Genomic DNA, 23,919 nt, shown 5'->3' with positions numbered 1-23,919 from the left:
TGAAAATCCAATAAAGTAGTACCATTTTAGAGAAAAAGAATACAATTCACCACTTTTAGATGGCATGCTGCTCAATATGCTATCAGAATAGTGTGATTCAGGTTCTCCAAGTGAAGGCACACACTCAGTCAGGCCATTGATAAGGCACTTCCTCATTGGAAGAGGGAGGGTACAGTGTACAAAAAATAGTTTGCAGCTGATTCAGATCAACCCACAGTACTGTTCTTGCACAACTCCTAGGGAGCTGTTGAGAGCAACAAAAGGACAATAAGGCTACAAGTCATTTAGCTGGACATGGTATTTTTCTGTGGCATCACAAGGTGAGAGGGCAAAGATTTTCAAATAGGAATTACAATTTATATAAAGTTGAACAAATGGATCTGCCTCTGTTAGATTAAAGTAAAAACTAGATTTCTTTTTTCCAAAACTAATTTTTAGTGGTAACTTCACTTGCATTGAGAATGTTGCTCCAAATGTACTCAGCTGACTTGTTATTAAAAAAAAAGTTTGAATTTAGAAGAGCTATTTTACAAATCAACAGTAAAACACAAATAGATTCCTTATTTCCGTCCTGCACTTTCAGCCAGTTTCTTCAGTCTTTTCTTCAGCTCCAGAGGGAATTTCTCATAGCATTTCTTACAGACTGGCTTCATGTCAAACTCTACAAACTTGTTTCTATGGAACAAAAAACAAACATTTTCTTACTTCCACTCAATGAAAAAGGTCTGGACATGTTCTGTCATATGGACACTTTCTATCCAGTTTTAGTTTTAAAATGGAACCATAGTAGATGGAATAGAACATCATAGAGTCTTGGGCAGTAGATTTAAATAATTTCTAACAAATCCATGAAGTTTTAAACTGTACTAAAATCAAAATCAAATGAAAATTCAACAAGAGACATTACCAAAATGTAATCATGAAATACAATTGTAACATGAAATATCAGTTAACGGGATAAAAGGTAACCCTTTTTATACTACCAGGTAAGCATGGTAAGGTAAGGAAAATCTTCAATAGACTAATTTTCATTATTTAGTCACCCGATTTAATTTGCACTATGAGTACCTGACATGTCTTGAAATCCTTGCAGTTTATTGCAATGAAGGCAAAAATGAAAGTAAATGTACAAAATCAAGTGAACTGTTCTTTTCTGGGGGTGTTGAGCTTCTTGTGTGTTGTATAAAATAGTTGGGACATCTTGTTGAAGTTGTACAAGACATTGGTAAGGCCACACTTGGAATACTGTGTGCAATTCTGGTCACCCTATTATAGAAAGGATATTATTAAACTAGAATGAGTGCAGAAAAGATTTACTAGGATGCAACCGGGACTTGATGGATTGAGTTATAAGGAGAGGCAGAATAGACTGGGACTTTTTTCTCTGGAGCGTAGGAGGCTGAGGGGTGACCTTATAGAGATCTATAAAATAATGAGGGGCATAGATAAGGTAGATAGTCAATATCTTTTCCCAAAGGTAGGGGAGTCTATAACTAGAGGGCATAGGTTTATGGTGAGAGGGGAGAGATACAAAAGTGTCCAGAGGGGCAATTTTTTCACACAGAGGGTGGCGAGTGTCCGGAACAAGCTGCCAGAGGTGGTAGTAGAGGCGGGTACAATTTTATCTTTTAAAAAGCATTTAGATAGTTACGTGGGTACGATGGGTATAGAGGGATATGGGCCAAATGCGGGCAATTGGGATTAGTTTAGGGTTTTTTTAAAAAAAGGGCGGCATGGACAAGTTGGACCGAAGGGCCTGTTTCCATGCTGTAAAGCTCTATGACTCTAGTTCACTGAAATGCATTTGGTACCAAAGTCCAAGTGATGTGAGACCACCACTGGAGACGATTTTGGTCTCGTCCAAAGACAGATAGATGATGTGGCTCTTGAAATTTGCTGCCACCTTTGTATCGTCGTTAGTTAATGCTTTTGAGTCATGATAAAAACAATTGGCATTTATACAGAGTCTTTAACATTGCAAAATATGCTTCCCAGAAGTGTAATCAGACAAAATTCATGCATAGCCAAAGAAGCAATCATTAAGACAGGTAATAGAATTAGAGACTGTGCATCAACTTTGGCATGGGTTGAGACTTACCGACTCAATTTTTGAAAAATGTAATCTCTTTGCAAATATACCTCTACTGTAATATGAATCTTTTGACTTGCTGAGAGAATGGAACACGTTTCTACATAAGCATCATATAGTTAATGATGGTGCAGAAACTAATGTAAGTATAGCAGGTGGAATAATAATCTGAGACAACTAATAACACTGAGACAAATGAAGAAATATTAGGATAGGTGACCAAAGGTTTGGTCAAATAAGTCATTTTAAAGGTGTGTCTTAAAGGAGAAGAGATGGGTAGAATGGTGGAGATGTTTATGGATGGAATTCCAGTGCTAGTAGCCTATGCAGCTGAAGGCATGGTGATGGAGTGATGAAGGTTTGGGATGTATGATTTGGGACAGGTCAGAATTGGAGGGGTGCAGAAATCTTAGAAGGGTGTACCTCCAGAGATTGAGAGGGGTAAGCTCATAGTGGGATTTGAAAATAAGGATGCAAATTTTAAATTTGAAGTGTTGATGAAAAGAGAGCTAATGTAGATTAGCAAACATCGGGCTGATGGGTGAACAGAACTTTGTGTGAGTTAATGTTAGCAGTTTTCGAGGAGCTCAAGTTTTTCAAGAGTGGAAAATGGGAGGCTGGTCAGGGTTAGCCAGGTCTGGAGAAAACAAAATATGAAGGAGGGTCTAACCAGTAGATGGGTAGAGACAGGAAGCAAAGATGGATGATAATACATAGATGGAAGTAGGTGAAAGAATACAAGAATGCAACAATACAGAATGAGTTGATTAGAACACGAGACACATGGAAATTGAAGATACTAACCAAGGACAGAAGAGAAGAGAGAGGCATTCCTTTACAGGCAGATATCCATCAGTTTTTTCTTTTTCTGTTTATCTTTTGCATCTCTTTCCCGTTTAGCAAGTCGCCGTTTTAAATCTTCAGGCAATCGTTCGTAACAGTGTTTACAGACTGGTTTCAGATCAATTTCAACAAATTTGTCTCTTCACAGAATGAATAGTGGATAGAAAAGGATAGAACACAGACAGAGTAATGTATGAAACAAGGAAAGTATAGAACCACGTAGAAAAAAGTTGAGTGTTGCAATTCTGACAGTTTTAGATTGGGAGATGAAAATAACCAGAGCTTAGTCACAGAAAGAAGCTAAACACAATAAAAGTTTGTGATTTTAAAGCAGACTGTGGATTGCCAGGATTAAAACTACTTACTTGAGTGTCAGCTTGGTGTTGCAAGTGGAACAGGCAAAGCAGTTAACACACCAGGCCTTGTTCAAAGCAGATACAACTGTACAGTAAAAATATGTTGAAATATACAGTTAATCACAGCACTAATATCTTCCGTATTTGTATTTATCCACTTGGTTCACTAGAGATTAATTAGATTCAGGTTTAAAATGAATGTTTCAACATTTAACAACAGTTTGCAAAATTCTAAGGTATGAATAAGGAACGTCTCAATTCTTAATTCTGCTAAACTTTTAAGAAGGTTGACGTAGAAAAGTGTTTCAAACTATTTTGTTTGCTACATTTTAGAATCAGGAAATTTCTGTTACTGGATGGTGTTGTGTCACTGAAACAGTCTTAGGATAGAAAATAGAAAAAATTCCTGGTGCTTCTTCATCATATATAATTTATATTTATTATATATGCATTCCGTCACAAACACTCCAATCATAGAAGTACTTTAAAACTTACCATCTCCCTCAATCACACGATTACAGTGGTAGCAAACATCACCAAACAGCTGAAAAATAAATAATTGTAAGATTATGTACAAAGTGTGTGTATGTTATATACCTTTACATGCCAAAATTATAAATTCAAGATAAAAACCTTTCCTTCAGAAATCTTTTCAAGTAATTTACAAAAGGGTTCAAAACTATTGTTAAAGAATAAATTTGGCTCAATTGGTAGCATTCTCACCACCAAGTCAGACTTGATTCATTGTCATGGGTGCTGTTCATTAGGAATGTTAAACAGAGGCAAATTCTGTCCATTTATGCAGGCAATATTTGAAGAGCTTTCCCAGTATCGTAGCCAATATTCATTTCTCAATCAACATTGCCAAAAGCAACTGGTCAAATATACTGCTTGTGGGACATTGTTATTTGCAAGTTTCTTGCTAAGTATATCGACAGTGACTGTACTTCAAAATAATTTTGCTGCACAAAAGGCTCTATATAAATAGAAGTCCTTTATCTATTCTGAATAAATGCTGGATTGCAACATAATATTTAGAACTAGCTGGTACAGATGTTCTGCATAACTATTTTGAAATATGTAACAGTAAAACAATATTTCAATTCAAGACAAAACAAGGATAAGCAACATACAAAAGGCTGGCTGTTTCAAATATATTAGCCTATTTATATAAAAAAGGTTGGATTCAACATTATGAACATTTCCGCAAAAAGCAGTCTTGCTACTGGAATTAAAAATATCAGACTAATAGTAAATGCAAAAATCAAATAATGTTTCCACGAAAACAAAAAATAAATTGTTATTAAATTAGGTGTTGTCGATTATCACAGCATTTACCTGATTATAGTGAGTTTCACAGTAAGCCAATCCCTTCCTTTCATAGTGACGATGACCCAGAAAAGGTTTCTCACACTTGGCGCACACAAAATGCTGTAATTAAAATTTTAAGTTTCAGTTCAATAATTGATATTTTCACAAATAAGTCACTAGCTACAGCCACTGTGGCTGTTCAGTCAAGTGCATGGTCAGGAAAAAGAACTAAAGAGGGAATGATTGTTCAGAGCAAAGCATAACCAAAGGTATATGTCGTACTTTCTTCACCTCTGTATCCAATAATTCTTGTTCTTATAAAGTAACAATTTTATAAACCCATATGAAAACTGTTGCACAGGGACATATATATATACATAAAGAAAAACAATGGGCAAAATGAAAATTCCAATTAATTTGAGTCAAAAGATGCAGGTTATTAGAAGAGGATAGGGTTCTGATGACTTCTGATTTCAATCATCAGATCTATTCTGAGTAATGTAAGGAAACACACTAAAATATAAATAGGCACTTGAAACTCACTGTTAATTTTGCTTTTTCATTTAGTTTTTTTTGGATCATATGCAGATCTCTACAATCATCTGTTTTGAGGAATGGGTGGAAGAAAAAGGAAGACATAAGAAGCAAAAATGCTGCCTGTCGTCCATTCCACTCTTTACCTAACTGTTAGTTTGTCTATTTTGAACTTTAGACAGGAGTCAGTTTTAAGGGCTCTTGTCTAAGTTTTGGATACAATTTAAATCAGTACTAAGTGTTCAGTCATGATAACAAATTGAGATATGTGCAGTTATGAAAACAAAAGCTCAGTGCTGGAGCAGATTTCTTAAAAGTCAAAATAGCGTATTTAAAACAATTACTTTTAATGTTTAGTCTGGCAACACCAAATATCCTAATCCGAGTTGCCACTTCAAAGCCTAAGCCAAAGGATGCTCAGGGACGCACAGTTTTGAATGCCGTTTTAATATATTACAAAACATACTTCATGCAGTTTTTGGAACTGTGGTAAGAGAAATCCTTTTATAACCGGCAATATGTATTAAATTTATATCCCTCATTATTTTACCATTCAACAATGAAGTAAAATATGATTGAAGCAATGCAACATGCTGGGACCATCAACGTGTCCCAGCTAGGAGGGGGCATGAGAAGTCCTTGGCGGGTTGGATCAAGGAAAACCCTAAGGCTTTTTACTCTCATGTGAGGAATAAAAGAATGACCAGGGTGAGGTTAGGGCCAGTCAAGGACAGTAGTGGGAACTTGTGTATGGAGTCAGTAGAGATAGGAGCGGTGATGAATGAATACTTTTCTTCAGCATTCACCAAGGAGAGGGGCCATGTTTTTGAGGAAGAGAAGGGGTTACAGGAGGAAGTAGATGTTCAGAGGGAGGATGTACTAGCAGTTTTGAATAAACTGAAGTTCGATAAGTCCCCTGGGCCTGATGAAATATATCCAAGGATTCTTTGGGAGGCAAGGGATGAGATTGCAGAGCCTTTGGCTTTGATCTTTGGGTCCTCACTGTCCACGGGGATGGTGCCAGAGGACTGGAGAGTGGCGAATGTTGTTCCTCTGTTTAAGAAAGGGAATAGAAATGACCCTGGTAATTATAGGCCGGTTAGTCTTACTTCGGTGGTTGGTAAGTTGATGGAAAAGGTCCTTAGGGATGGGATTTACGACCATTTAGAAAGATGCGGATTAATCCGGGATAGTCAGCACGGATTTGTGAAGGGCAAGTCGTGCCTCACAAATTTGATTGAATTTTTTGAGGAGGTAACTAAGTGTGTTGATGAAGGTAGGGCAGTTGATGTCATATACATGGATTTTAGTAAGGCGTTTGATAAGGTCCCCCATGGTCGGCTTATGATGAAAGTGAGGAGGTGTGGGATAGAGGGAAAGTTGGCCAATTGGATAGGTCACTGGTGATCTGATCGAAGACAGAGGGTGGTGGTGGATGGAAAATTTTTGGACTGGAGGCAGGTTGCTAGCGGAGTGCCACAGGGATCAGTGCTTGGTCCTCTGCTCTTTGTGATTTTTATTAATGACTTAGAGGAGGGGGCTGAAGGGTGGATCAGTAAATTTGCTGATGACACCAAGATTGGTGGAGTAGTGGATGAGGTGGAGGGCTGTTGTAGACTGCAAAGAGACATAGATAGGATGCAAAGCTGGGCTGAAAAATGGCAGATGGAGTTTAGCCCTGATAAATGTGAGGTGATTCATTTTGGTAGGACTAATTTAAATGTGGATTATAGGGTCAAAGGTAGGGTTCTGAAGACTGTGGAGGAACAGAGAGATCTTGGAGTCCATATCCACAGATCTCTGAAGGTTGCCACTCAAGTGGATAGAGCTGTGAAGGAGGCCTATAGTGTGTTAGCTTTTATTAACAGGGGGTTGGAGTTTAAGAGGCGTGGGGTTATGCTGCAACTGTACAGGACCTTGGTGAGACCACATTTGGAATATTGTGTGCAGTTCTGGTCACCTCACTATAAGAAGGATGTGGAAGCGCTGGAAAGAGTGCAAAGGAGATTTACCAGGATGCTGCCTGGTTTGGAGGGTAGTTCTTATGAGGAAAGGTTGAGGGAGCTAGGGTTGTTCTCTCTGGAGCGGAGGAGGTTGAGGGGAGACTTAATAGAGGTTTATAAAATGATGAAGGGGATAGATAGAGTGAACGTTCAAAGACTATTTCCTCGGGTGAATGGAGCTATTACAAGGGGGCATAACTATAGGGTTCATGGTGGGAGATATAGGAAGGATGTCCGAGGTAGGTTCTTTACTCAGAGAGTGGTTGGGGTGTGGAACGGACTGCCTGCAGTGATCGTGGAGTCAGACACTTTAGGAACATTTAAGCGGTTATTGGATAGGCACATGGAGCACACCAGGATGATAGGGAGTGGGATAGCTTGATCTTGGTTTCAGATAAAGCTCGGCATAACATCGTGGGCCGAAGGGCCTGTTCTGTGCTGTACTGTTCTATGTTCTATGTGCTGCCATGAAGATGCAAGGCATATACATTGCCCACAGCCTAGGTCACATTATGTTGGGAAAAGCATAATGGATACCAGGCATGTCTTGAAGGACAAGGATTTTTTTAAAAAACATTAATGTAGACATCATCAACAAGTTACATTTCCATATTTACTAATGGCTAGTTCAGAATGGTGGTAGAGCTACAACAGCAGATAATCTGCTCAGTCATTGTATCCCAAAGGTGTGGGAAGAACAGAGAAAAAGAAGTCTGAGTAGGGAAAGACAGCGAGAGCAGCAAGGTCACAAGGAGTGGAGAGGAAAGGTGAGGGCTCAGTCCGAGTGGGGAGAATCAGTGAAAGCAGCAAGGCTATAAAGAGTGGAGAGGGAGGGTGAAAGATCAGTCCAAGAGGCAGGAATCACCGACAGCAGTGGGTCTGGGCAGTTTCCAGTCAAAACTCTGATTTGAGAAAATAAATTCGGGCATGACATCGCAGGTATATAGATAGATGATTAGCTGATGAGTATTTCTGATCTAACCTAGGGAATACTGGGTGAGTCTCATCTATATTTATAAAGTAGGGTTTATTACTACTTGTAAGTTGCAAAAAGTATTAGTAGGGATCATAAGTATTAGTAACATGTATTGGTACAGTTTATTCATTTATCGTAAGGTTTAGTGTAGTAGAATTTATGAATAGTGCTAAGCTTTATTAATAGTAGTAAGTTTTATTAGTATTGGTAAAGCTTTATTAATATTGGTAAGGTTTATTACCAGTAGGAAGATTTAATCATAGTAACAAGTTTATCAGCTAATAAATAGAGAAATGGCAGGGATGCTCCAATCTCGAGTGCATTCATCCCGTGCTATACAGGGACTCCAGAAAGCTTCCCATATTCTGGATAACCATTATTGCAGGAAGTTACAAGTCATAAGTTACAGCAGCTTGAAATCCAGGTTGTGGATCATGAGCAGCAGCTGGTGTTACTGCGATGCATCCATGAGGTTGAGAGTTACATGGATAATACACAAGAAATGTGAGACATATAGGATTCTTAGGGGGCTTGACAGAGTAGATGCTGAGAGGTTGCTTCCCCTTGTTAGAGAGTAGGGACTTTCAGGGATCAAAAAGGGGATTTACACATAAGGTAAATTTGAAGTACTAAATGAATATTCTGCATCTGTGTTTATGAAGAAAGACGACGCTACCCAGGCCATAGTAAAAGACAAGATAATTCAGAGACTAGGTGGGTTAAACAGTGAAAAGGAGGTTGTATTAGATGGAATATCTGTACTTAAAATTGATACGGTGCTGAGACCAGATGAAATGGATACTGAGGAAAATGAGAGTGGTAATTACAGAAGCACTGACCATAGTTTTTCAGTCTTCCTTCGACTCGGGGTGGTGCCAGAGAATTGTGTAAATATTATACCTTTGTTCAAGAAAGGGGCAAGAATAAGCCCAGCAATAACAGTTTAACTTCAATAGTGGGTAATCTTCCAGAAACAGTAATTCGGGACAAAATTAATAGTCACACAGACAAACGTGGGTAAGTGAAGGACAACCAACATGGAAGGGAGATCATGTTTGACGAACTTGGAGGAGTTTTCTGGGATGGTAAGGGAGGGCTGATGAGGGCAATGCTGTTGATGTGGTGTACATGGACTTCCAAAAGGCGCTTGATATAGTGCCACGTAACAGACATGAGCAAATTTAGAGTCCATGGAATAATAGGGGCAGTAGCAACATAGATATGGAATTGGCTGAGCGACAGGAAACAATAGCGTTTAATAGATATTTTTCCTGTTGGAGGAAGGCTTCTTGTGACTCTAGCGTCAGTGTCAGGGCCCTTGTTTTTCCTGACAGATATTAATGACCTAGACCTTGATGTACCAGGCACAATTTAATGTTTATGGATGTTACAAAACTCAGAAGTATTGTAAACTGTGAGGATCGTATAGAAGTTCAAAGAGACATAGTCAAGTTAGTAGAATGGGCAGACAGGTGGCAGGTAAAGTTCAAAGCAGAGAAATTTGAAGTGATTCATTTTGGTAGGAAGAATATGGGGGCGGGGCAATAGAAAATAAAGGATACAACTCTAAAGGAGCAACCTGGGTGTTTATGTGCAAAGATGATTGAAGGTGACAGGAAAGGTTGAGAGAAATGAAGCCTGGACTTTGAGTATAACAAAGAGGATATATTGAATTTGTAAGCATCACTAGTTCAGCCTCAGCTACGGTATTGTGTCTCCTTTTGGGTGCCACACTTTTGGAAGGATGTCAAGGCATCGGAAAGGGTGTAGAAAAGATTCACAAGAATGGTTCCAGAGATGAGGAACTTCAGTTATTAAGATATATTGGAGAAGTTAGGACTGTTTTCCTATTTGATGGAGGTATTCAAAATCATGAGGAATCTGGGCAAAGTACGTAGGGAGAAACTGTTCCCACCTGTGAAAGGATCGAGAACAAAAAAGCACAGATATAAAGTAACTAGTAAAATAAACAAATGTGATAGGATGATGCAGCAAGTGGTTAGGGTTTGAAATGCACTGTCTGAGACTGTGGTGGAGGCAGGTTCATTTGAAGCATTCAAAAGGGAATTACACTGCTTTCTGAAAGGAAGAATGTGCAGGGTTATGGGTAGAAGGCAGAGGAATAGTACTAGGCGAGTTTGCCAGTGCAGACGCAATGAGCCAAATTACTTCCTTCTGCATCATAACAATGTAACAATTCTGTGATTCAAAAGTAAAAGCAACGTAAAAATACGTATTTAGATCCAAAGATTTTCTCCTCTACAACTTCTGTACTCGGCTTAAATATTTACAAATTGATCAGAAAGGAATTCTGCTGCCCCTGCATCCTCCACTTTTTTAATTTCTGACAAGCAAAATATCAGATAAGTATTCCAGCTTTTTTTTGTGGGATCTCAATTGGTATGCATGTTTGGTGCATAAATTACATATTACAACATGATCAAAGTGTTTTAAACAAAAACGGCAGTAGGAGAATTTGAAAAGATTGAGTGGAAAAGCGCAATCAAATATTGTACTTTCAAAAAAATCAGCCTTTCAGACAATACTTCTATACAAATGAGAACTGTATTAAATCAATGAATTATAGGCATGAAAAAACTGAAATAGAAAGAGATAATAAAGGTTCTGCAAAAATTGAATTTACTATCCTCAAAATATGTTACTGTCAAGAAATAAGGGGAATGGCTTAAAATAGACTTTTACCCAGACCAAACAACAACATGCAATTAATACCACTTTTCAAATCAGGCTAACACTGTTATGACTTCAGAAAGTAAGGAAATCACTGGGCATGTCAACTGCCGTCCAAGCAGCACCTTATTAAGATAATTGGAAAGGAAGGAAAACTGCCTGTGAAAACAAAGATATTTTAAGCCTTTTTGAAACAGTCAGGAGCTGCTGCAAAGCTAGATTATAATGCAGTATGTTGCAAGGCCAGGAGGGTTACAAAAAATAAAATGGGAACAATGGATTCTGTTCAACCACAGGAGACTGCAATTACGTAGAAAACGATCCAAAATAACTTGTCTGTTGGCTAAATGGAGTCATCAATCATTCAAAGGAGTTCCACTGGGGCAGTGCTAATAACGACTAAGTCTGGTGCCACCAGATTCAAGGGAGTATTACGCTGAAAAATTACCACTAAGATGCCAGGTTGCAAAAGCCCAACCAGAAAGGAAATTTGCCACTGCAAACTGGTCTAGCTTACTTCAACTCCAAATACACTCAGAACAACTGGGGCAAGAACTTTGTTCACGTCATCCACAACCCAAGAATAATTAAATACTAGTCTGGGACCTGGATGTCCAGAATACCAAGCTGCATGGCACAATGCAAACTGCTGAAAATAGGTCAAATTTCAGGTATACAGCTGATGAGGAAGTTTAAACTTTAAACTTCTGGGTGTTCTCACTCAGAGGCCAGGTATGGGAACACACTCATGTATCTGGTGCTCAGCAGCATCCACGACTGCACTGCAGAGGGGCAAACCAGTGAATGGGGTAGATTGTGTTCATGCTGTTGTCAGGAATATTCTGGAAATATATTTGTCCCTTTTATGATCCATTGCGCTGCTGGCCATGCTACTTGTGAGGAGGATCTATTAACTGTCATGCTCAAGTATACATCTGTCAGTTGTCAAACAGCCAATTAGCCACTGTCTTCCTCTGTAATGGGGTAATGAAAGATACAGCATGACAGAGTCTCTTTAGGCTTAAAAGGGCATTTCTGGGCAGAGTCTAGAAGTCCAGGTTGTGGCAGATGAGTATTGTTAACATTCAACTAGCCAGTTTGCATCATGGAACATGGCATAGATTCTTCCCACTCAACTCCAGGAGACTCTTCCTGCAAAACCCCAATGGTCGTTGATGGGCAGCATAGCAGGTTTATACAACCTTTTGGCTCAGGGCACCACATCTGCATACTTTTTTCACTCAAAGGGGTTGATGAGCAGATTTCAGAAGATAAGGTTTGGCACAAGAATAAATTGAATTTCAAAAAAAATTGAGGTTTTAAGGAAACTGCTTCACAAAAGTACAGCAGTGTCATAGCAATAAATTGTTAAGTTTAAAAAAAGTAATAAAAATGACCAGAGTGAGAGAGTCAGTGCTTGTGGGTGGCTGCATGTTTATCGGTTGGTGTGTAGTGGTGGGAAACCCGAGACTGGATATAAGGCAGAATCACACTCACTCCCGCACTCCTGTTCCCCTTCCCCCGCTCCCACTCCCCATCCCACACTCCCGCTCGTCTCCCAGTAGATTTTTCAATAACTTGGAGAATCTTAAATATGGTGGCAGCTTTCCACAGTTGCTGAACACCCAGCAGTCAGACACAAAAAAATGTATAGGTTACATCATAAGATTTACAATGGAATCTCCTTGTGCTCAAGGGGTACTTTTCAGCATTCTGTACCTAATTTTTGCATCAATCCAGGGTGATGTAAAAGAAAACTCACTGGTAAAACTGACTTTTCAATTTCTCACGATCATACTATCTCTGTCCAACACTTGCTAATACTTTGTGTTAGGAGCTTGTATTTATTGGTTATGGAGTGATGCAGGCCAAAGTCAGCTCATTCATCAGCTGCACTGAGGTGACCTTAATCCCCTCCCCTCTAGATTTAATCCATCTGCCAGAGCTGATAACGACTGTACTGCATCATATTAAAACCAAAAACACCTCACTTTCTAAAATACTGGGAAAAAGTGCAACAAATTTCAGTAGCAAATTTATTTTACAAACATGAATAAAATTCTTGCATTTGCACCAATCATTATCTTCTTTGTTCTTCAAAATACAAAGTTAAAACAATGAATTGACTAGATATTAATTAGTTTACCTCCACATGCCATTGCTTGCCCATTGCATTAACTACACGTCCTTCAATTGGTCGTCGGCAGGCACCACAAATAGGAACGCCCATTTTATCGTGGCAAGGCAAGCAATACAATTCTCCTTTCAGCTCACGAGCTTCAGCAGTCAACTCTTTTCTGGTTGGAATGAAATATCAGAAACATACTCAGTAACCGTCTGTGTATATAATCTCTGACACAAGTAATGAGAAGACTTGTTTTGAAGAAAAGTTTTGTTACACTTCCTTCTCCTATTTCAAGTTTTCTGTGCTCGGTGGATGCAATGTAAAAATACAAGGATAGGTTTTGGGACTTTGAGACTCAAGTCACTTGTGTGCAGTTTAAAAAACTTAAGTTAGTGATGTGGAAATGAGGGTTGGGTCTCCTTTTCAGCCACTGATATATAACCATTATATCTGCAGTTAAAAGAAAGTATTCCTTTTATCAGAAGGAAATCTGCATTCATAATTATTACTTTAAAATGGACCATATAGACTTATCGTCTGTATGCAGGAAACCTGTGCTTAAATCTATTAATTTTTTAAAAAATCATAAAACTTATCTTACAAGTATTTAGAGGCCCTGCTTTTTAGTCTACTACCCAACTTCCTGAATTGCTCTCGCAGGACCTCCCTGCTCTTTCTGCCTACGTCATTTGCACCAATGTGGACAATGACGTCTGTCTGGTTATCCGCCCCTTTTAGGATGCTAGTGGTGAAGAGGGCATTCGGCATGCTTGGTTTCATTGATCAGAACATTGAATACAGGAGTTGGGATGTCTTGTTGAAGTTGTACAAGACTCTGGCAAGGCCACACTTGGAATACTGTGTACAGTTCTGGTCACCCTATCATAGAAAGGACATTATTAAACTAGAAAGAGTGCAGAAAGAATTTACTACGATGCTACCGGGACTTGATGGCTTGAGTTATAAGGAGAGGTTGGATAGACTGGGACTTTTTTCTCTGGAGTGTAGAAGGCTGAGGGGTGATCTTATAGAGGTCTATAAAATAATGAGGGGCATAGATCAACCCAAAGGAAGGGAAGTCTAAAACTAGAGGGCATAAGTTTAAGGTGAGAGGGGAGAGATACAAAAGGGTCCAGAGGGGCAATTTTTTTAATACAGAGGATGGTGAGTGTCAGGAACAAGCTGCCAGAGGCAGTAGTAGAGGCGGGTACAATTTTGTCTTTTAGAAAGCATTTAGACAGTTACATGGGTAAGATGGGTATAGAGGAATATGGGCCAAATGCGGGCAATTGAGAATTGGCAATTTGCAATCAGGGGTTTAAAGAAAAGGTGCGGCATGGACAAGTTGGGCCGAAGGGCCAGTTTCCATGGTGTAAACATCTATGACTCTATATAAAATACTTTAGTGAGTGTGATACTTGGTTTATCTTTTCCAAGTAGCTTTAAAATTCTGCAATGAAATTTGCTGGAAATTGGATATTTTTGTTACGAATTCACTAAATGGAATGAGGCTCATTCTTCTATCATTTGGAATGTATCCAAAATAACCACTAAATCCCAGAATGCCTATGTATCATACACAGAATAAAAGTAAACTAGGATAGAGCAAAATAGATGCAATAGTGGCACAGGGGACTGGGATTTGAGGTACAAGCCAGATGTGCCAGGGTTACTGCCATTCTAAAATGCATGCAAGTTCAAATGGCAGTGCATGTGACAGAAGGTGTGCACATTCTTCCCCAAAGTGCTGCATGTATACAAATAACAGGAAACCGAGAACAAAAACTGTTGTCTTAGAAACACTGCCATTTACATCAGAGCTGTGTTCAATTTAAGTCTGTATGATGTAAATTACATGTACAACTTGTCAAACCACAAGCGATTGTATTCACAGGCTCTGAATGTCTACAAACTATGTCAGGTTTAACTGAAATTGTTATAAAAATGTTTTCTTAGCTGTGTTCCAAAAAAAGTATTCTGAAAATAGCCATTCAGCAGTTTTAGACAGGAAAAGCTTTTGCTCTCCACCCTTCTACCATGGGGGTTAACTGTGGTCATTTCCCATTTTTTTCTTACGACAGAGGTAGGAGAGGATCAGGAAGAAGTGGAAATAACAGAGGTGCACAGGATAAGGCTAGACCAAAGGAGAGGATACCTATCTAGGAAGTAACCTTTCACCAGAGTCTCCAGATTCCACTGCTCCCTTGGTGTTTCAGGCAATGTCTGCTTAAGCACACAATGACTCACTAAAAATGCATTGAATAACTACACCCTATTGCAAAGTGACTTCCAAATAGCCTCTCAAACATGAATAACAGACTTGCAGGATGCAATATTTGAAAATATGCATTTTGAAACAAGACTGGAAATTTCAGGATTTAGATTTGAGCTTTGTGCTATCAGGATTTAGATTTGAGCTTTGTGCTATCCTTTTAGAACTGTATTTTAGCATTCTCATATTGTACCATATTGTTGCTGTTTAAATGCATTGTAATAGGGCTTATGGTTCAACTACAAACCTTTCCATTTAATTAAGATACACTTTTACATAGGCTTTGTACTTTTATGTAGGCTTTGTTTTTAATTTATCATCCTCTTTGGAGAGAAAACCAATGCATGTTTAACAACGCTCCCTTCCCACAAAATATAAAACATTGTGTAATACAGATTTTGATATTTGTGTTAGAAAAAAAATAGTATAACTGCATATTGAAATAAACTGTTGAAATTTTAATTAGTTCAGTCTTTACCCACTTCCCCTCACCCTCCCTGTTGGTATACATTTGTGAGGGCACTATGGGCTCCTCGTGCATCATTCAAATGCCGTACTGCTAAAGTGAACATTGAGTATTGACAAGGAAGTTTATGCTCCCTTCAACACATTCAGATAATTATATCAGCTACATTGAATGGACTTAACAACTTTGGAAAGTTTGTCAGATGTATGATTAATTGAACAAAATCAGGTTAGTTAGCAGCAAAAATGTGATTATTAGCCCCAGCAGCACAGGCAAGGCAAGTGCACATTGGTCACAATTTCCTGATTATGCAAAAACTCTTTAGACAACAGATAATCAAAGATGAGCAGTGATGGAATAGCTTGTCAATACTCAATGAACACCTTCACACAATAAAAGAGTAATTTAAACAATATACCAGAACTGCAGTACATGAATGGGGCTGGGGCTAATGAAGAAACTGGGGCCGATTTTACCAAATCGGCTCTAAGTGCCGGGTGTGGTCGTAAATTAGACCCGCGCCCGGCAGCCGTGCTCCAGCGCCCCCATATGCCTTTTTTCGGCGCGGGTCCAGTGGGCAGAGCCTACGCATTTGCATCTGTCGGAGCACCAAGCTGCGCATGCGCAGTTCGGGGCCAACAGCACTCAGTGCGCCCAAGCGCGAAAGTCAAAGGCAGCGCTGACAGCACTGCTGTCTGCGCTGCCTTCGACTTTCCCTGGTGGGGGAGGGGGGAATCTGACATCTCTTCCCTGAGGGGGGGATCTGACGTCTCTTCCCTGAGGGGGGGGGGGGGGGGGGAAATGTGATGTCTCTTCCCTGGGGGGGCAGGGGGGATGTGACGTCTCTTCCCTGAAGGGGGGGGGGGGGGGATGTGACGTCTCTTCTCTGGGGGGGGGCTAATGTGATGTCTTTTCCCTGGGGGGGCAGGGGAGATGTGACGTCTCTGCCCTGCCCCCCCCCCCCCCCCCCCCCGCCCCGCAGGGGCAGAGACGTCACATCCCCCCCTACCCCCCCCCCCCCCTCCCCCCGGGGGTCCGATCGCGGGGAGGGGGGGGGGCTGCTGGTGGGGTCTGCGTCCCAGGGTGGTCTGATCGAGGGGGTGGGCTGCCGGGGTGGTTCGCGGGGACGTTCCGCGAAGGGTGGTCAGGGGCGATTCGGCGGTTCAGTTGCTGAGTTGAAGCCCTATCGGACTTGAATTCAGCAACACGGTAAATGCGCGGGCGCCGATCGGATCGGAGCCTCGTAAAGTGGGAATCTTTGGGTAAGTTGGGCGCGGGCTGCCGATTTAAATGCATGCAAATGCATTTAAATAGGCCCACTGGCCGATTCGGGCGCACGCCGGTTCGGCCGTTGGTAAAGGCGCGATTGGCCTTGGGTCGGGTCTGGACCGCGTTTTAGGCCCGACGCCCAACTTTACCACGATTTCGCGCCTGAAAACGGGCGCAACATTTGGTAAAATCGGCCCCACTGTGTGAAAGAATGAGAGTGAGTGAGAGAAGGGGTGAGAGAGAAACACACACAGACACAAGAGGCAGAAACAAAAAGGGAGAAAGGGAGGGAGAAAGAAGAGAACAAAAATTGAGGGAAATATAAAAGCAATAAAGGAAGACAAAGTAGAGACAGACCATGATGGATGGGGAGGGAGTCAAATATTTATTGCTATATTAATAAATATGAACATCCTATCACTTAGCGCTTTTACTTAAATCATTTCCATCATTAATGATAATTTCTCCAAGACAAAACCTGTGGTTTAGATCCATTCTTATGCACATATACTGAATGAATGTACATTAGAAAATAGAACATTCCTCACCCGCAGTGTACACAGTTGAAATGATCAGGGTGGTAGGGATCGTTCTTGAATATAAGAGGCTGTTCATCAATGATGGCATGACATTTCTGACAGATATATTTTCCCAGACCTCTGGCCTTTTCACGGTTATGGCAAGGACGGCAGAGATGCCTGGAGGTGAAAAGTTTAAAATAATTATTCATGGAACAAAATATTTTCTACTCACTTTTTAAACAGCAAATGTGTACTTTTAAAATGAAATAAAATGGTGCTGTAAGAATTTGCGTCTTAAAAATGCTTTAACTGTGGTCCCTAATGCTTCAGTGATTTACTGAGCGCCAGAGGCATACAGATCAGCAAGAACCCAGTCTGTACTGGGTTAGTTGATCTCCACCAAGGCTGTGGCGAAGGTGTTACACTAACACTGGATGATGGGGATGGATGGGGGAAAAAATAGGCCAAGAGTTTTACTCCTGACCATTATCCAGTGTCCAAGATATTCCCATCACAAGTGAACTGCTCATCTGATATTTACTGCAGCACCGAGTCAACAGCTTCAGGGAAAAGAAAGAATTTGTAATGTGAATGTACTCATCATAAACTTGAAACAAACTCAATTAAATGAACAATACGAAAATAAAAAAAGGTTTCATAGGAGCGCTACAGAGCGATTTCAAATGAACAGAGCAGAACAGGTAACTACTAAACTATTTGCACCCCTTTCAATTTAAGAATATAAGTAACCATCCCGTGTCCCCAAGGTGCAGAATGTCTGTGCCAAAATCAAGTCAGAATATGATAACACACAGTAAACATCAGATATCAAAATTGTTACATCAAACAAACACAAAATTACAATCCACAGCTGATCCACTTAGCACAAATGTACGTCAGGAGCACTTTCATAGAAACCGAAAACCTTAATTCAAAATTCTAATAAAATATTCAAAATTTTAATAGTTCAAGTATATCAAAGGGTAAATTTAATGACACTTTTTTGATGCAAGATTTTGCAGATGGGAAATCATGCAAACCAAAGATTTGGTGCAGAGATCACAAGTCCAACTTTTGCTGATCTGATCTTACCGAGACATGAATCAGCTATGCTGACCTCCAGGCCTAATTGTCTGAAATGTACAGCTGTCGAAAGATGCCACAAGACCAGAGCAAGTCTCGTAACATTAACACCATATATTAACGCTTCATTCATGCTTGATAGTCTAAGGTACAGATGAGGGCACAAATCTTAATTAACTCAAAGTAGTTTACTTACCAAATGTTCATGTTTATTCCAGGATTGTTTGAGAAATAATGTTAGTCTTAGTTTTACTCCTAAATTGTAGTTTTGAGAAATGTTTAATTGAAGTTTAGTTTGTGTGTTCCGTTTCTCGTTTTAACATTTTCAGGAACTTTTCCCCTGCTTAATTTCTCAAAACTAACAAAGCCAGAAGAAATCTGGAAGGATTCACAACCAGGATTTGATGCAGCAGGAATTTAAAATCTTGCTTTAGCTATAGTCTTTGTTAAAACAAATTCCACATGTTCATCTTAATAAACATACATCACATGTAATTATATCTATTTTAGTCAACAGGAACACTAGTTTATTTCAAAACTTTGTTTGGTAACACAGGAAAAAGAAAAGAAAGGAAATATGTTGTAAAATACATGCTCTCAAATTGCTAAAGGATATAGCCTACAGTTAGGAAAAGGAAGTTTCTATTTGAGACTTTTGACGGAGACGCTATTTTCTTGTGGGAACACACCACTACATGGAATGGTGTTCCCAGAGGAAGTGTTTCCTGCAAAATCAACACTGCTGTTGTAAAGCAGCTTTAAAAAGCAGTATGGAAACTGCTTCCTTACTATAATGGACAGAATACATTGTCAGCGCAACAACTCACAGCTGCTGCATACCTTGCATGAAGGGACGGAGTTAGATTCACAAAGAAAAGCAGGAGCCGTGCACTACTGGAATGATTGCTCTTCAAACAGTTGCAGGCTACACCCAGCAAACTGTAAGTACTACATGCTGCAACTGGGAAAAATCTAAAGATTAAAAGTTTTAAGTTTATTTATTAGTGTCACACTTGCAATGAAGTTACCGTGAAAATCCCCCAGTCGCCACACTCTGGCACCTGTTCGGGTGTACTGAGGGAGAATTTAGCATGACCAATGCACCTAACCAGCACATCTTTTGGACTGTGGGAGGAAACCGGAGCACCCGGAGAAAACCCACACAGGCAGGAGAAGAACGTGCAGACCCCGCATAGACAGTGACCCACGCCGGGAATTGAACCCGGGTCCCTGGTGCTGTGAGGCAGAAGTGCTAACCACCGTGCCAGTCTAAGTCTGCCTATTGTAAATGATCAAAAAGTAACTTTTGTTCTTCAGTGTACATTAATCTATTTTGTATCTAATTATAGATTTTCTGATGTTCACTGTGTGTTATCAAATTCTGACTTGATCTTGGTAGACAGACAGACGTTACCTAAGCTCCTTTCTGCACCTTGGGGATGCGGGATGGTTACTCATATTCCTAAATTGAAAGGGGTGCAATTCAAACTTTAGTAGTTACCTGTTCTGCTCCGTTCATTTGAAAGCACTCTGGCGTTCCTATGAAAACTTTTTGATTTTCGTATTGTTTATTTAATTGAGTTTGTTTCATGTTTATGATGAGTGCATTCACATTGCAAATTCTTTCCTCTTCCCTGAAGCTGTTGACTTGGTGCTGCAGTAAATATCAGTTGAGGTGTTCACTTCTCAGATGAAAATTTGAATATCCATCATCATTATAATAAATACAAGTTTTTAATCTGTGTTTGGCACTTCTCCCATTCCTGCAGAATTTAATACTCACGTGTAAGGCACTAGAGGAAGAGAGTTTGTAAGTTTTTAAAAAATGAAAATGCATAGATTTTTATAATTTTCAGGTGAAAAAATAACCTTGTTTTTAATTACAGCCTGTAACAGTCTATAACCATGGCTCATGATTCTCTGCATTGGAAGAACACAACTACAGCGACCACAAAGTTACAGCTGACAATGGAACCCAATTTCAACCTTACTGTTGCAGCAGCCGAAAGACTGATTTACATTGTTATCTACAGCACTGTATTTACAGCTGGGCTAATTCAGAATAGCATCTCTGTCTGGGTATTCTGCAGCCGTATGAAAACCAAGACCATAACCAGTATTTACATGTTAAATCTTGCAATTGCTGACCTCTGCCTCATTCTGACTTTACCGTTACGCATTACCTACCATATACTTCAAAGCCACTGGCCATTTGGGGAGGTAGCCTGCAGAATCACTGGCTTTCTTTTTCACCTTGACTTGTACAGCAGTGTTTATTTTCTTACCTGCATCAGTATTGATCGTTACCTGGCAATAGTGCACCCAGTTCGGTCTCTCAGCTTTCGAAAAGTTCGCTATGCAAAAATAATCAGTGCAACTGTCTGGGTAACTGCTGTATTAGGAACTTTTCAGCTTGCAGTGACCACTCAGACTGTACAGGCACAAGAGAACACTACTGTTTGCCTACAATTGTATAGGGAGAAGCCATCACTTTATGCTTCTGGTGCACTGGTAGTTGGATTTCTTTTTCCATTTCTAGTCATTATCTGTTGCTATGTATGCATAATTAGACATCTTCAGTCATACCGGCGACTTGACCACAAGCACAAAGCCTCCAGAATGATTTTCACAGTATTAACTGTCTTTCTAGTTTGCTTCTTACCATATCATGTTGCCCGTTTACTGTACATTATTATGGCAAATCAACAATTGGAGTCTACACCCACAATTCAGAGCCTAGCCATCATCAACCGTGCATTCTATTGTCTGGCCAGTATTAACTGCTGCTTAGATCCAGTGGTTTACTTTTTTGTAGGAGAGAATTTTAAGGAGTCTCTTTGCAGAGAGAAGGTGTGGAAGACGACAACTGAATATAATGGCCAAGAAACGCACCCCAGTGTTAACACTACTACAACAGATGGTATATAAAGTACAGTATTTGATCAGGAATGAAGAGCCCAGAGTCAGCTGTATAATTATGAACTGGTTCTCTATTATGATCTCATCTATTGCAGCAGCTGTCTTATCAAAAACAAAACCACATTAAAATAAACAAATCACTGAAGAGGGGATTTACGTGATAAATTTAAATCACCTGAATCCACCAGTAATTCACCCCCCTCCAAATGATTTTCTTTCTCAAGATTCCTACTGGTCCACTTCTCAACCAAAAGATCAAGCAAATGAACCAGCTCCTCAACATCTCTCATTATGGGGGAAGAAGCTAATATTTTTTGTGGCTTTCATGGATGGCATAGTCAAAATTCTGAACCTTCATCCCACATTTATAGCAGAGTAAACATGAACTAACTCACAAAATGAAGACTCTGCTGAATGAATCTTAGGATAATACAAAAGACATGGTTTGATCTTGTTTATATCGTTACTTATTTATGCTTAACAATGAAGAATGCACTTTAGAGTTCAGCTAAAAATACAAGCATTGAAACAAAATTTTCTGATATACACTTTCTTGCGATAAGTTAATACACATCATGTTTATCATGAAGCCTTTGGATTTTGAATTATGCAAGAGTGAGTAGGATTTAACAGATTAGAATCATGAAAAGAAAGGAGCTGGAAAGGACTGACAGAGTAAAATAGAAAAGGAAAGTTGAGTCAGAAATGCAAACTAAAGCTAAATGATATAAATTGACATGGACAATCAGGTTTTATACTAAGGCAATTTTGAACTCATCTGAAAAATATAACTATTGTTTTTCTCTCAGTGATGTACTGTCTATTGTCATACTAAGCCAGAGAAAACAGTCCCAGATTTACTTTCCAATTGTACTGTTAGGCATTTATATTTGGGTTCTTTGATTAACCTCCGTGCAGAAGAAAACAGATTCACACTGTTACGATCGCCAGGGAGAATGGTAACTTTTAAACATAAAATTGATAAAGCTGAATGGATGATGGTGTTAATTGTAGTCTGCTGATGGTTATCAACTGGAAATTCACTTCTATTCATACAAATAGAAACAGATTAAAGTTTTGGTTGTTGGGTTTGCAATGTGTATCTCTGTAAATAAATGCTTATAATTGTCTATAAAGATTGGCTTCATTTCTATTCTTCACCGTCTGGCTTTCTGGAATAGAATATTCATGATCTTTGGACTCAGAGGTGAGTGGGCTATCTCTGAGCTAAGACTGTTAACTATTTAAAGCAGTGGAAGATAGAGTAGGCAGTGAGTACAAATCAACACGATTACTTTTGGGATGTTCGAGCAAATAGACAGGATGGGCCAAGTGATCTTCGCCTGTAAAATATTGTAGCTCTATCACAACATGCAAGTCAGTTGCACATGTCATGTAAGTATACAATTCTGTATTCATAATAAAAGGGCTATCAAATATACCAACCTGCCAGCGTTCTTCACAAATCCAATATCCGCAAGAATCTGCTGGCAGAGATCACAGCAAAAACATTCTGGATGCCAGCTATTGTTCATAGCTTTAATCACTCGGCCAATAATGAACTCACCTGCAATGAAATATAGAATTTTTAAAAAATGTACTTGCAGACAACATTCTTCCCTCACTCCAACCTTGACTTTTGGTTGCAATTACAGACTATATGAATGGTTTTGGTGATTGAACTGACCATGTCTTGAAGAACATAAACATCAATTAAGTTTTAGAAATATAGGATCTTGGTATAATCCAGTTTGCTGGACAGCCAGTATTGTTAAATGGAGGCACAACATTTCCTGTGGTACATAATCAAACTTTATTGCAGTTTTGAAGAATGGTCGACCTGCAATGTTAACTCTGTTTCTCTGTCTGGCTGAGCATTTTCAGCATTTGCAATGTTTCAAATTTCCAGAATCTACAATATTTGCTTGTGTCAAATTTTATTACAATTGTAATAGGGTTAGAAGACTCGAGGTTTGAGTGTCTAGTTCCTGCTCTCTGTAAGTCGTCACCTTAGAGAGTAGAGCTATGACGAAAATCTCATCATAAAAATTTTAGGATTCAAAGCAATGATGCCAGGAATTCAAATCCTTAAGCTGAACATGAGAAAGAATAGATTACAATTGATCGGGTGCAATTTTTGCGTATCCAGAACAGCTGGTGTGGCAACTGGGAAATTAATCACCATCAGCAGGCTGTGCTCCTGTGGTTATGACCTAGACAAAATTCCTGGCTGGGAAGGGCAGTGCAGCAGCAAATTAGCAACTGGCGACCTGAACTTGAGCCAAACTGAATTGTTCTGAGTCATTGGAAGTCCTGTAACTTTTGTGTATCCACAACTGGGTATTTACATTGCACTGTTAATGAAAAAGCAGTACTCTGGGTGAGGGGGCAATAATATGGTGAGGGGTGGGGAAGAGGAAAATTAAAAAGGCAAAAAGGTCTAAGAGAACTAGTTGTCATT

General features: G+C 39.6%; 2 protein-coding genes across 11 annotated transcripts in view; one reads left to right on the top strand and one right to left on the bottom strand.

Annotated features, from left to right (window-relative positions):
- Positions 1–498: 498 nt before the first annotated feature.
- The window catches only part of LOC144499698 (LIM and senescent cell antigen-like-containing domain protein 1), a 118,985-nt gene continuing 95,564 nt past the window's right edge, over positions 499–23,919 (bottom strand). For 5 of the 10 annotated variants that reach the window (XM_078221994.1, XM_078221991.1, XM_078221995.1 and 2 more), the window contains 7 exons: positions 22,905–23,025; positions 17,484–17,633; positions 12,950–13,100; positions 4,627–4,719; positions 3,784–3,832; positions 3,298–3,373; positions 499–675 (listed from right to left, as the gene is read on the bottom strand). In XM_078221994.1, coding sequence (XP_078078120.1) covers positions 561–675; positions 3,298–3,373; positions 3,784–3,832; positions 4,627–4,719; positions 12,950–13,100; positions 17,484–17,633; positions 22,905–23,025 — 755 coding nt within the window. In that variant the 3' untranslated portion in view covers positions 499–560. Of the gene's footprint in view, positions 676–2,893; positions 3,073–3,297; positions 3,374–3,783; positions 3,833–4,626; positions 4,720–12,949; positions 13,101–17,483; positions 17,634–22,904; positions 23,026–23,919 lie in introns of all 10 variants that reach the window. The other 5 variants (XM_078221992.1, XM_078221993.1, XM_078221988.1 and 2 more) reach the window with 2 other exon arrangements.
- Positions 19,450–21,604, top strand: LOC144500053 (uracil nucleotide/cysteinyl leukotriene receptor-like). The gene is made up of 2 exons (XM_078222815.1): positions 19,450–19,480; positions 20,426–21,604. Exon 2 carries the CDS (start codon positions 20,445–20,447, stop codon positions 21,465–21,467), a length of 1,023 nt encoding a protein of 340 aa, XP_078078941.1. The 5' UTR covers positions 19,450–19,480; positions 20,426–20,444; the 3' UTR covers positions 21,468–21,604.

The sequence above is a fragment of the Mustelus asterias genome, chromosome 10, assembly GCF_964213995.1.
Source record: "Mustelus asterias chromosome 10, sMusAst1.hap1.1, whole genome shotgun sequence".
NCBI lineage: Eukaryota > Metazoa > Chordata > Chondrichthyes > Carcharhiniformes > Triakidae > Mustelus > Mustelus asterias.
The sequence above is the reverse complement of the archived record's forward strand: the minus strand, read 5'-3'. Positions and strand labels throughout refer to the sequence as shown.

Excerpts from the sequence above, each read along its gene's own strand:
- LOC144500053 (XM_078222815.1), top strand. The coding sequence starts at position 20,445 with ATGGCTCATGATTCTCTGCATTGGAAGAACACAACTACAGCGACCACA.